The 14857-nt window shown below is 40.2% G+C and overlaps 1 protein-coding gene across 1 annotated transcript in view; it reads right to left on the reverse strand.

Annotated features, from left to right (window-relative positions):
• The window catches only part of NELL1 (neural EGFL like 1), a 949982-nt gene that overhangs the window by 670542 nt on the left and 264583 nt on the right, over nucleotides 1–14857 (reverse strand). The window contains 3 exon segments of the mRNA XM_030918045.1: nucleotides 172–245; nucleotides 10377–10479; nucleotides 11413–11547. Coding sequence (XP_030773905.1) covers nucleotides 172–245; nucleotides 10377–10479; nucleotides 11413–11547 — 312 coding nt within the window.

Genomic DNA, 14857 nt, shown 5'->3' on the forward strand with positions numbered 1-14857 from the left:
ATAAATGACAGTGGCTGGATCCTCCTCATCCTGTACGCCAGCCCACCACAGAGAGTTCCACCCCTCAGGGACCTATCCAGGCCAATACGCCCCACTCAAGAACCTTATCTAAAGCCCACACATCTATCTATTCGTTTTCCAGAAGTGATAGGGACCATAAAATTAACTTACTCGGCATTCCCGACAGCTCTTGGTTAAAATCCGCTGGCCTTCTGCAAGAACTTTTCCTCCATAGATACATTTTGCTGTAATAAAACATAAAAATGGGTCAGACAGTCCTGCTGTGCCACAAAATGACCTCAGAGGTACCTTCCAACTCCAACAGATTCCACAGAAACCTAGATTCTCTGCTTCTGAGCAATACAAATCTCTTTGTCTAAAGTGAAAGACATGGGAATTGTGTGGAGGATAACCCTTAAATCTCCCAGGCAGGCCTCATCATGGTTGTGTTTGCCCAGCCTTTACAGCCAGGATATACAATTATTTCAATGTTACAGTTGCCAAAGGAACTAGAGAATAAATTGATGTAGTAAGAAGCTAAAACAAGAAAGAACTGGTGGCAATCGCTGTGGAGTACAATTAGCAGTAGCTTTGATTCAGACACTCCAGCTAAAACAAACAACTGGGTGAAAGGGGACTCACATATACTCCATTCCTCAGAACCTCAGCCACAATGGAGAAGGACACCATTTCTTCTTCCTTGTGATCATGGGCGTGGGCGTGAGAAATACACATGAGACAAGTGAGAAATACCAGGAAAGCCTGTAAAGTGCTAGATCAATGCACTAGAGAGAATGCCTTTGGAAAGGTGAGTTTAAAAGGCTGCCAGGAAGGACAGGGGGGTGAACTTGCAGAAAATTTCAAAGAGAAACATAAATGGAGCTCCTACCACTCAATTTAGATTGCACTGAAACTAATTTCTTGACTTAACTGGCTGACTCACTTTTAAGCAACTACAGCATATGTCAATTTGATATGATCCTAATCTAACACCACCAAATTCTCCATCCACTTCAACAGGAAAAAAGAAGCAAATATCTGGTCACTCCCTCTCCTGCCCTGATGAGGAGCCTTCTAGCCCCAGCTCTAGGAGGAACAGAAGCAATGATATGCACTCTAAGAGATCTCTCCCACTAATTCAGTGTTGGTCTTATAGAACCACCTCACCTTTCAGAGCCCCTATATCTGTATCTGTTAAAAATGGGCTGATTAAATCTGTGGTTTCCTAGTTATAAAATCCTCTGGTTTTCATGGGATGTTCATTCTTCATTCAAATAATATTTTAGTGTTACTAAAGGGCAGGCAACATGCTAACTGGTGATATAATGTTGCAAGAACCAAAGCTGTTTTCTCATGGAGCTTACAATCAGGGAAACAGACAGTAATTACATAATCACATCAGTGAATGTATAATTACTAAGTGAGGCAAGTGCTATGTTTGCAGATAAAGAACCTAGACCCCTTTCGATGTTGAGGGGCAAGATCTGAAAGGCAAAGAGGGTGACCAGGTAAGAAATGGGGCTTTCATTCCTCCCTTCCAATAAAATAAAATAGTAGTCATCTAGTCCATTTTAGCCACAGGAAGAAGAAAGTCCAGGGACACGCTTTGCTTAACATCATACCCTCTAGTCGATGCTGTGGCATGTGGAGATCTACTTCCATGAGCAAAGGATACATTCTTACAACTGCTGTGACAGTTGGCAACTAACAGCTCTCCCCTGAATGGAGATCTAAGACTTGTATAGGGCTGTAGAGAGCCACCTTGCCCAAGGTGAAGAACATGGTACACAGTCCTGGCCCCCTTTCTCCAAACTGAGGATAACTTGAAGGACCATTCCAGCTCCAAAGCTCCCTGTAGGAATGAGTTCAGTATGTGTTGTCACCACTGCAGCTCAACTTCTCCTTCTGCCCAATTCTTCTTCCTTCACCACCTCACTCCTATCCCAGAATTGATCCTCAGAGCACTTCCTAATAAGGTACACGTAAATCTCTATTTCAGAGTCTGCTTCCCCTCAGAACCTGACCTGCAGCCACCTCACTCCCCACCCAAATATGTTCCACTCCTGCATTCTCCTCTCAGTGAATGGCAATGGCACAGGTATCCATCCCAGCTCCCACACCCCAGTGCCTGGCATCCTTCTAATCTCTCTGTCTTATACAACTCCATGTCCAGTCAGTGTCCAAATCCTATCAATGTTCCCTTCTTAAGTTTCTCAAGTCAACCTCCTCCTCTCCATTCCCCACCCTCTGCCCGCAGACACTGTCTTTGTTCAGGCTGTCATCGTCCCTCTTCTTCAGTACTACCACAGCCTCCTAGGTCTCCCATGTTCTAGTCTCTCCTAGCTCTCCCATGTTCTAGTCTCTCCTAGCTCTCCCATTTTCTAGTCTCAGTCTTCACCAGTCCTTCCTCATATAACAGTCAGACATACATTTTTTTTTTTTATTATTATACTTTAAGTTCTAGGGTACATGTGCATAACGTGCAGGTTTGTTACATATGTATACTTATGCCATGTTGGTGTGCTGCACCCATCAACTCGTCAGCACCCATCAATTCATCATTTATATCATGTATAACTCCCCAGTGCAATCCCTCCCTCCTCCCCCCTCCCCATGATAGGCCCCAGTGTGTGATGTTCCCCTTCCCGAGTCCAAGTGATCTCATTGTTCAGTTCCCACCTATGAGTGAGAACATGCGGTGTTTGGTTTTCTCTTCTTGTGATAGTTTGCTAAGAATGATGGTTTCCAGCTGCATCCATGTCCCTACAAAGGACGCAAACTCATCCTTTTTTATGGCTGCATAGTATTCCATGGTGTATATGTGCCACTCGCCATCAGAGAAATGCAAATCAAAACCACAATGAGATACCATCTCACACCAGTTAGAATGGCAATCATTAAGAAGTCAGGAAACAACAGGTGTTGGAGAGGATGTGGAGAAATAGGAACACTTTTACACTGTTGGTGGGATTGTAAACTAGTTCAACCATTATGGAAAACAGTATGGCAATTCCTCAAGGATCTAGAACTAGATGTACCATATGACCCAGCCATCCCACTACTGGGTATATACCCAAAGGATTATAAATTATTCTACTACAAAGACACATGCACACGTATGTTTATTGCGGCACTATTCACAATAGCAAAGACTTGGAATCAACCCAAATGTCCATCTGTGACAGACTGGATTAAGAAAATGTGGCACATATACACCATGGAATACTATGCAGACATACATTTTTTAAGTGTAAACATGAGGCCCTGCTTAAAATCAGGGTCCCTAAAGCTCTCAGAATAAAGTCCAAAATCCTTAGTTCAACAAACAAGGCCATTCATGAGGCTTCTTATCTCCCAAAGTTCACAGCCCACCATTTCCTGTGATTTCACTCAACCTCCCAAACACTCACACCTCCACATACATTCTAGACACGCTTTCTCTCTCACTTCCAGGCCTTACATGTACTGTTCTCTTTCTCAGAAACACCGGCAGAGCACCCCACCCACCTTCCACTGGCAACCTCCCCCTCTATACACCCATGAGCTTCCGCTTAGGGCTGACTTCCCTCAGAACTTGTTCTTACCCTTTAACACTGGTTAATCGTCCTCACTTTTTTATTCTATTGTACTTTGGACCTAATCCCAACAGAATATATATCACGTGACATCCTAATTTCCCATTTAATTGTACACCCCACCATGTCCCTGCTGCTAATTGCAACCTCCAGGAGGGTAGGGACAATGTCTATAATTTTATCTCCAGCCCCAAGCCCCAAGCCTCAGGACTTATTGTGAGTAATAATAAATCATTTTCAAATTAATGAGCCTCTAGTAGGCAGCAAAAAACAAATTTCTTGATCCACAGATAAGAGTTATTTCTGGCATTCAATACAACTTCAAATATTAAAAGTAGATACCAAAAAAAAATGGAGAATTAATATAATTGTCTGGATAGGTCCTTCACTAAACAAAATCTATCCCTGATCATCTTTTATACCTCAATTTTGTAGGTAAAACAGTTAACCATGACTTGTTGGTCCTAATGAGAGCTGGATTTCCCAATGTACCTATATGTGGAGACCACACCTCCAAGGTCTGGAATTCTTGTCTAATAAATTCCCACACTCCCAAATGTGGCTGCTGCCAACTTGGCAAGGCAGCCTGTTCCAGAGTGACAGTTCTGCTAAGTGCACTGTTGTCAAATCTGCCATCTGCTTCTTGGCCCAAGCTGGGAAGCAAAGAAATAGACATTTCTTCTTCCTTTGCCCCTTGCCACTCCCACAATGGTATTAACACATTTGCTCCCCTGCCTTAAGGCACTTGTCCAAATCCTCTCTTCCCCTTTGAGAGGCTCATCTCAGAACTCCTAATCTGGAGATAAAAATACCTCATTGTTTACATTCACACCACACATGGAGACACATCCACCCCTCGAATCTACCAGTCTCTTATAAAAATTAAATGTCCACTGAACTTTATGTCCTCACATAGCAGGGTGCTTTTGTGCTGGCGAATGAGATCAACATGTTACTGCATGCCCCAACCATCTGCAATTTGGCACTGGTGAAGAATGTATGTATCTATGAAATTATCTTAGGACGACTTTCAGGATCACCACTGGAGGTCACAAGAATTTCTCCTGCTTTCTCATACTCATCCTCACTTCTCTGACAACAGCCCTCCTTCCCTGCCACTGCATTCCTATGCCTAACATCAGTTCTCATTATCCAGCCTCTTGATCTCTAGCCAAAAGGCATATTTTTTATGTCTGAGGAAATTTAAGCATAAGGTGAGTCAGGCTCTGGTGCGTTTGGCTGGGGCATTTGGGACTCCATTCCAACAGCTTTCAGTGTAATTAGAAGTGTAAATGAATACCTAAAAGCTCTTCATATCACACTGGTGACATGCAAACTAGAATATTTCACAGTGCTCAAACACAGAATTGAAACCTAGCACCAACACACACTTCTCCATTATGTCAGAAACAAATGTACTGAGGATATAAAGAGTTACGCAGTGTATCTTTTTGCACCCACAGACACCTGGCCCTTCAATTTTGACCTTGATTTTCTGGTGCAATAATTGAAGACTTTTGCCATTCAGGTGCACACTGAATAACCAATTGACAGGTACAGCTTGACGTCCCTGTCAGATGTGGATGTAAGGTTTCCCTATCTGTATCTAGGTATTTGTACCCTGAACACCCTCCAGCCATCCGTTGGTACTCAGCAGCCTAGAATGTCAAAATCAGCACACTGTTTTACACTTTAAAAGAGAGTGGCAGATCAGAGAGGCTGAACACCCAAGCATCCTTCCTCCCTCGGTGAGCTGATTCACAGCCTTGGCTTCAGATACCACCTCTATGAGCAAGACACCCACATCAAACTAGTTGTCCCTCAGGCATCTCTAACTCAAACATGTCAAACGGAATGTACTGCTCCCCAAACTGCTTCCTCCACCTGTCTTATTTCTGTTAATCACACCATGAGTCTCCCACAGGCTCTTGTTCAAAACCTGGCAACTTCTCCCTTGCAGATGCTCTGTCCCTGATCCATTTGTCTCATGCAAAACAGTACCTGTGGAGTATCTCTAATGTGCCAGCTCCTTTGGTTGTCACCCACATCCTTCCCTTCCTTTGCATCTTCCCAGGCTGTGCCTGCCTGCCAGCCTCAACACCTCCACCTGGAATACGCCCAAGTTCCATAACCCCCACCACCTCCAGCTCTCTTGATGCAGTAGCCTTTCTAAAAGCACATCTTTAATTATGCCACATCTCTGCATTAAAACCTTGATTGGAGTACCAAAACCAACACTGGTTTATTTCCATGATTTTGTGTGTGCAATTCCCTCTGGCAGTTATGTTCTTATCTACTTTGTACGCCTGGAAAACTCCTCTTCATTTGTCAATACCCTGCTCAGCTGTTGCCTATGATGTTTTCTTAACACACACATACATATGTACATTTCAGATGGAGTTAATCACTCCGTTCTCTGTGTGTCTTCTGTGTCTTCCATAGTGTTCATGTGAAATAATGCTCTTTATTGTAACAGAGATCTCTCTGGAGAACAATGGGTAGAGCCAACAGGTCAAGAGCATCCCACTGGGTTCTGAAGCCAGACTGCCAGGGCTTTATTTTGGCTCCCCGAAAACTGACAGACCTTGGACAAGTCACTTCTCCTCTCTGGGTTTCACCTCCTCATGTGTAAAATGGGGATAATAGTGGAGCCTACTACTTAAGAGTTGTTGGAAGAATTAAATGAATTAATATATATAAAAGGTTAAATACAGTGCCTGCCAGAGTAAACGATCCATATGTGTCCACTGTTGCCCCCAGAACTGACAACAGTGTTTGGCAGAAGGACCTCAGTAAGAATTACTGAATGTCTTCACCATCTTCATCATCCATCTGCAACTCAGGTTTGCAGCTCTATTTCAAACTGTCACCTACAAAAATCCTGTGTTATCATCAAACACACTATTCCCCTTTCCCTCTTCCACTCTTATTCCTTCACACATACTGTTTTGCATAGAAGAAATATTTTTTTCTCCATCTTCCTCATTCCTTCCTATCTCTGGTAGATCTCAAATCTGTCTACCAAAACAATACTGATTTCAGGATGTTGCTGCCTAGAGATTGTGATTATACAGGTCTAGGTGGAGCCCTGGAAACCTCCAAGTTTAAGAAGTTCACCAGAGAATTTTAACGTGCAACTAGGTATATTAAACATGCCCTGAATAGAGCAGACACCTAACAAACGTTTGAGGAATGAAACTCCCTATTTTCTGTACCACCATGGATGCTTAGAAAAACTTCTTTCCTATTTCTAAACAGATGCCCTCATCTGTAAGTGCTGCAGCTCCCAAGGCCATAAGAAGTCTGTGAACACTCAGTGAGTGAGCAGCCAACACAATCTGCTTTTATATATTGGTTCATTTTGCCTTTGTCATGTCCCTACCTTTACCTGGTGTCCCTAGAATCTTGGGCATTTTTCTTTAAATTCACATAAAAGAGATTTACTTCAGGCAGCTCCACAAAAAAATGAAAAAAATCAAAATAAGGAACTAAACCAAGGAAAAACATGGTACTCAGGAAACAGGAGTTTCAATTATATCCCTCACAACATTAAATGTGAATGGATTAAATGATCCAATTCAAACAAAACAATCCAGACTGTCAGACTGGATTAAAAAACAAGATTCGACTGAGTTATTCATACAAGATACATTTTATTTTTTGTCATTTTTTAACATTTTATTATTTTTTAACTGACAAAAGGTATGCATATATACGGTCTACAGCATGATGTTTTGAAATACGTAGGCACTGTGGTATGGCTAAGAACTAACATATGCATTACCTCACATACTTATATTTAAAAAGGACAACCAAAGTAAATATTCTCTATCATGTTTCTGACGTGAAGACATTGAAAACGTCCAGAAATTCCACTGATTAGTGTTAGAACTCTGCTCTAGCAATCCTCATTCTCTTCTCCACCCCACTGCTTAACCCCCAAAGTCAACTTCTAGAAGGTACAAAATATTTAACTTGGCTCCATGTCCTCCAGGAAGCATCCTAGGCCTTTCCCCGGTATCCTTCACCTCCCTCCCAGACCATTCCTCTGTACTCCAACAGTGCCCCGTACACATGCCTAATGTTAGTGCACTTACAGTTCCAGACACTGTAAACCATGTCTCTGCCTTGAAAGTGAGCTCCTCTAAAGCAGGGAAGGATCCCTCATCATTATTCCAGGCACCAGTACTCAGTAACCACCTAATGCATATTTCTATTAAAAACTGGTAAGAAATGAAAGCCCTCCAGCCCAGAAGTTCTCAACCTTTTAATTACCAGAGGTGCCTTGTATCATTTCTTTTTAAGTTTTTCTAGAATAGTGTTTTAATAATGTATTTGTATTCCCACTTTATTAAACTCTGAACACATCAAACTACCCATCAGAGCTATGAGAAAATTAGTGCTACCTAACTAAATTGCTATGAATTCCATGCAAAGGAAAGAAACCAGAAACACTGATGTTTTAGTTGGTGCCGGTATCAACATTTTAATAAAATTGAGTTATTTTCTGAAATAATTTTTAAGACTTAAAACTATCAAACAAATTAGCATAAAGAAAAATGACTGTCCCACACACATCTAGTGAGAGGGCAATTTAACTATATGTATCCAGGGTCTTGAAAATGTTCATCTTTGGCCCAGTAATTCTAGCCTGAAGAATATATCTTCAGGAAATATAAAACACAAAAATGTGTTGTCTATACAAAACATGTTATTTAAGAGTACTTTATAATAGCGAAAAGTGGGAAACAATCTAGATATCAATGATTTGGGACTGGTTAAAAAAAAGTTATGTAACAGTCAAACAATGGGAAACAATGAAGCTCATGAAAATGACATTTATGCAGAAGTTTTTAAAACATAATAATATATTTAAGTGAAAACGGCAAGTTAACAGACCAGAATACAAAATTGCCCACACAGTACAACCTCAACTGCACACAAAATATAATTTGTTTTTTTTAAAAAACTGACACATCCACTAAAATTTCAAGAGTGTTTCTAAGTGGAGGTATTATGGGTGAATTTTCCATCTTGATCTTTATCGTTCTCTGTGTTTTGAAAATGTTAAGCCAAAAGCACAGTGCTTTTATAATTTTTAAAAAATATCAAAATGTTAAGATACAAACCCGCTGAAGGACTCATTACTTTCATGTCCAGACAACAACTTTCAAGAGATGGTATTCAGAGATCTGCGCAGGAACTCTAAATGATAGACTAAAACATCTCACATTTTTTAATACATCCCTAAAAGCTTTTCTTTTCTGTTTTTTGTTTGTTTGTTTTGGGGGGGGGGGGTTGTTTTGTTTTTTTGTTTCTGAGACAGAGTCTCACTCTGTTGCCCAGGCTGGAGTGCAGTGGCACAATCTCAGCTCAGTGCAACCTCTGCCTCGCCTCCCGGGTTCGAGCAATTCTCCTGCCTCAGCCTCCAGAATAGCTGGAATTACAGGTGCCCACCACCACACTTGGCTAATTTTTGTATTTTTAGTAGAGGATTTCGCCATGTTGGCCAGGCTGGTCTCAAACTCCTGACCTCAGGTGATCCCACCGCCTTGGACTCCCAAAGTGCTGGGATTAGAAGCATGAGCCACCGTGCTTGGCCCCTAATAGTTTTTCAACTTCTTCTGCTGAAGAATATCAAGAATGAAAACAAATAATCTGTACCTACCAACAACTCTCTCCATCATGGGATCAAACTATAATTCAGCATCCAGACACCTGAGCTGCCCATATTGCCAGACATGACTTCCAGAAGTTCTTGGAACAGAAATAAGAAAGTTCTTCTCCTTAGAGCAACTCCAAGTACATCCCCCAGAGCAATGGGTGCAGTGTGCCAACCATAAAAAAAAAGGAAGATTACAAAGTTCCTTTTTGAAAAGTTCAACAATTATTTGGGCTGCTGCAACCCACTTTCCCTGCTATTCCCACTTTCAGTGTCATAATAGGTGACATGCTGTTCCCGGCAGGATGACAGACCACTGTGCTTTGAAGGCTACTGACATTGGTGTGTTTCTTTTGGTAAATAAATGACCTTGAAAATTATCCATAGCATACATTTCTGACCAGAACTCTCCTTTTCTGTAGAGGACACTATGGATTGATAAAAAGGCTATGGGCTTTGTAGTCAACAGAACTAGTCTTCTGTCTCACCTCTGCCACTCACCAGCCTCATGATCTTGGTAAGTTAACATCCCTAAGCCTCAGCTTCCTGTAAAATAGGGATAATAATAATACCCACCTCAAGAGTTGCTGTGAGAATTCACTAAGCTAGTAGATTTAAAGCAGCCAATATATTATGTGGCACATACCACATGTTCTAAATGACAGCTTCCGTATTTTAAGTGAATTTCATCCCGAAGTTCCTAACAAAGGCCCCTTAAGAAGAGGAGAATCTAGGCAAAACCTCAGAAAGCCAAAATATAGAATTTGGCCTTTAACTTGATCATTTAGAATGAGGGGACTAAAGCCTATGGAGCTTTGGAGTTGTGAATTCACAGATCAGCCTCACCCACTTGTTGGATAAGTGACTTAATCCCTGTGAACACACATTCCTTCCACATAGAATGAAAGAAGAACAGTAATTACAGTTGATGTTAGGATTAAAAAAAAAAAAGCCCATGTTAAGTGTCTGCCATATTGCAAGTGATTAAAATATTGTGGCTCTTCTTACCATATATTTAATGTTACGTCAACTGCCAATGTTTCATTTCATCAATGTCAATGAGTTGTGTCCAGAAAAACACGGAAAATAAATAAATCTCAAAACACAGACAGCCAGTCTGACCCTCAGTCAGTACTTACGTCGGCAGACCTTACAGCACTGGCCAGCAATGTGCACCGGGAGGGAGTCTGGGGAGCAATTGAGAGGGGGACAGGACATCCTTCGGCATTCCACGGCACCACTCTGAGGAAGGAAGGACATGGAACATAATCTCAGAAGTATCCTTTGATAGCTCCTGTTGTGGAGATCGTTCAAATCTCATCCTAGAAAACTCATCAGGGAAACAGAAGCAGTACTAGAATTCCCAGTCCACTCCGGGACCACAAATAAAGTGTTTTCTCCAGCCCGAATGACCCGGACCACCTCAATTACTTTTCTGAAATACATCACTGGTTTCATTCTACCTGCCCATGTGTGCTAACCAGATTATGCAGAAAACAAAAAGTCTATTTTTATAAGAACATAAATAACACATTTGCAGACCCTGTCAATCATTTCTGAGGCTCTAACAATCTGTTTTGTATTTTCCTAGACAAACAATGGCATTCTTTGGATGTTTATCAAGAAATTTCAACTGGACAGGGATTACATACTAATTTTTGGAGGGGGCTGTTATAATTCACTGAAACAGATGAAGGGATATACAAATAATGGATATCCTGAGAGTGACAGTGAGTCAGGGAGGAAATGCCTTACAATTATTTGAAACAGGTGATGGATACACTTTGTAAAAGACAATAAAAACATGTAGAGAATAATTAAACTCCCCTTTTAAAGTTATTCTGGTTGTGAATAAGGACAACCATTAGGTTGTTTGAAAATCAAAGGAGTCCCTTCTTTCCACTATATCCCAACCTTCAAACTCCAAACATTGCATATTAAATCAAACTAGAGTGTGTTGGCAAGGGAAAGCAGATTTTAATTTCCAAGTATTCATATAAGACATGACACTTTTCCAGCATTGTTTCACAATTGCTCATATGGCTAGTGGGTGCTAAGTAAAAACCTAACAATTCTTAGAGTTAACATTATTTATTAAAGAACAGGTTACACTCTAATTATCAAACTTGTCCCCTTACAACTGTTTTTACTGTATTTATTTACAAAGAGGCTTACTTTGCAAGTGCAGTTCCTGCAATGGTCACCATCTACCCAAGAGTCTTGGTCTCGATAGAGTAGTCCACTCACTTGACAAGTCTTCTCACAATGACAGTTTTCCAATTGACTAAGTCTTGTCTCTGCATAATTTAGCTGCAAGCAAGAGTTACTGAATGTAATTTCTGTAATTCAATTGCATCATCCTAACAAAGCTAATAGCAACAAGAAAAAAAAAATCCTTCTGAGAAGAGAAAAAAGTGTTCAGAGCAGTTCACTGATTCTTAGCATTATCTGTTTTTTGTTTTATTTATTTCTTTACACAAGGTGGAATCACTCTAAATTGAAGACATATTGGCTATCATGGTCTAATGAATACCAAATGAGACATTAAACTCTATCTCAGGAACCTCATGGGTGTTCATAAATGTGTGTGCTTTCCATTCAAGCCCACACAAAAACACTCATAATGAATGTGTTCTCAAGGACTCATTATGATGTTTACAGGCGATCTAATTAGGAACTCCAAGGCTCTTACATTTATCTCCCACTATCCTCTCTATGTTCTTCACACACTAACTAGAATGTCATAGTTTACAAACTAGGAAGTCACTGCCTTCTGTCTGATGAAAAATTCTGGAGAACTGAGGCCAGAAAAAAAGTTGTAAGAGGATCCCCCAAACAGAATGCCCCAGGAATTCACTTTTGTGTTTAGAAGAAGGTCAGGAAAAGTAACCAAACCCCCAGGTAAGATCAGAATTTTGTAAAATAACCTTTTTTATTTTTCTAGGCCACCCAGTCATTGCCAATAATCACAGAGTCTTAGACTCTCCCGCTGGAAAGGGATTATAAAGCTTGAATATCCTCACAAGAAACCTCAAGTGATTATCTAGCCTTTGCACATCTCCAGTGGAGGAACATGTATTATCTTCCAAGGAAAGCCACTTTTTTCAGTTAGCTCTCAATGTTTGAAACATTTTTCATGGTTTTGGCTGTGAAATCTTTTTTTTTTTTTTTTCCTGCCATGCCTAGGTTGTCATTGTAACCCATCCTGAGCAAACCTAATCTTCATGCATTTGAGGTTATCCTGTCGTCTTGACCACACTTGGCACGACCAGGTTCCCTTAACAGCTCCTCATGATATGATTCCAAGCCTCTCTTCTGATCAGTTTTCATACAGCCTACTCCATTTTATCTTCAAAAATATGGTTCAAAAAAACCCTAAATACAGCACTTTGATATGATCTGTCTACTGTCACATCCATACAAAAGAGTAACTCAGTCTAGTATTGATATTACTCTCCCTTTCCTTTTCCTTACATAGAGACCACCATCATTGAAAAACAAATATCATTTCCTAGAAAATTATCTGAGTTTCCTTTTTCCTTCTCAATCATGTTTATCCTTTCATGTCTTAAGTACTTTACTTTCCCCATACAGAAGATCAATTCAACATTTGATCTAACTAAGATTATTTTGAGCCACTATTTTAAATATAATAGATAAACCTAGGGAAAGACTTCCACTATCTTTCTACATTAACTATGGTTCCATTTCATACACATTCCTCCGACTTACTCATACCAGAACTACTCTCTGGAAATGGAATCCACATGTAATTCTAACCTTTGGTTTTGTCATTTATTTCATCCTCTTCCTCCAAGCTTTTGGAATTTCTCAAGAAAACTTACCCTTTGTTTGCCTTCTATGGGTGGTAGCAAAGGGCAGAAAAAACAACAAATAGGATCTTAGACCAACCACCATGCGCCATGAGCAGTCCCTAAAGACCTAAGAGTTGACGCTGCCTGAAATATTAGCTTCCTATCACTCCTTCTAATATGCATGATCTTCTAAAAATTTATGTTTCACTTAAAACCCCAGCCCAGGCCAGGTGCAGTGACTCACACCTGTAAGTGTAAGTCACTTTGGGAGGCCAAGACGAGCAGATGACCCAAGGTCAGGAGTTTGAGACCAGCCCGGCCAACGTGGGGAAACCCTGTCTCTACTAAAAATACAAAAAATAAAAATAAAAATAAAAAAATAACTGAGTGTGGTGGCAGGCTCCTGTAATCCCAGCTACTCTGGAGGCTGAGACATGAGAATCTCTTGAACCTGGGAGGCAGAGGTTGCAGTAGGCCAAGACCACGTCAGTGCACTCCAGCCTGGGCAACAGAGCAATACTCGGTCTCAATAAATAAATTAATACAACAAAACTCCAGCCTAATCATAGAGTTTATAGAATCTATGATAATTAAGTTATTTGGCAATGCTTTAGGAAACAGACAAAATACATTTCTAAGTTTGGTGATACTCTTGGACTCTGAGGGATGATGGCATATGGTTTGGCCACTTGCCAATACCAAAATCTGAAAATGTTCAAGTCCTTTATATAAAATAGTATAGTTTGCATATAATATATGCACATCCTCCTATATACTTTAAGTCATCTCTAGATAACTTATAATACCTAATACAATGTCTAAACATCAATTCATTCACATGGATTCAATGCAGTACTTGGCACATGGAAAATTCAAGTTTTACTGTCTGTAACTTTTTGGAATTTTTTTCTAAATATTGTTGTCCATGGTTGGTTGAATCTACAGATGTGGAACCTCAATAAAAATAAAGTGACAACTTCTCACTTATCTTTACTTCATTTCTATAGCCCCAGTAGTTCCAACATAAGGTAGTAACAGATATATGACCTTGGATTGAACAACAGAGTTGAACCAGATCTGCATTCCTCCTAAAAGCATCTCAGAATTGTGTACCTTTGTGAGAAGACCCATTCCTGACTTACTCTGAAAATCTGGAACAATTCTGGTGGGTCTGTATTACTCCAAAAAAGGAACTTCTTACAGACTAAATGGCCCAAAAGGCAATTCTACATCTAAGCTTTCTTAAAATCCAGGAGCTTGCCTAAGGGTAACAGTGGCAATTTCTAGCACTGTCCCACAAAGCTGAGCTATGCTCACCTACAAAACTCAATTCCAAGGAAAATATCAGTTTTAATATAATAAAAGCTATTCTCAAGGCTGATTTTGTTTCCCTTCTGAATGTGGTTTTTATTTTTAATATTTTTAGCCTTTCCTGACAACATTGAAAAGTCCTATTCTCTGTAATAATAAGAGCACATCAAATAGACACAAAGGCAAAGGGATGTTAAAGCAAAAAGCTAATTTTTCAAAGATGCTTCATGTAACCTCTTGCCTTCCCTTTCACTCCTGCTAAATCCTAAAAGAGCAATAAAGGAGACAAACAACTGTGAATCAAAAAATGAATTACATTTTCTGTCATTGGTATTAGCATGCTGGATTTATACACACTCATTTTCAAAAGCTATTTCTATACTACCTGCCACTTTCTCTAAGATTGTCTGCAGATTCAAAACAGATATGGTATCAAATCTACATCTCCATTCTGTCTTCCTTTTGTTTACACCTTTATCTAAGCACCAGGGACT

The sequence above is a fragment of the Rhinopithecus roxellana genome, chromosome 15 (genome assembly GCF_007565055.1).
Source record: "Rhinopithecus roxellana isolate Shanxi Qingling chromosome 15, ASM756505v1, whole genome shotgun sequence".
Lineage (NCBI taxonomy): Eukaryota > Metazoa > Chordata > Mammalia > Primates > Cercopithecidae > Rhinopithecus > Rhinopithecus roxellana.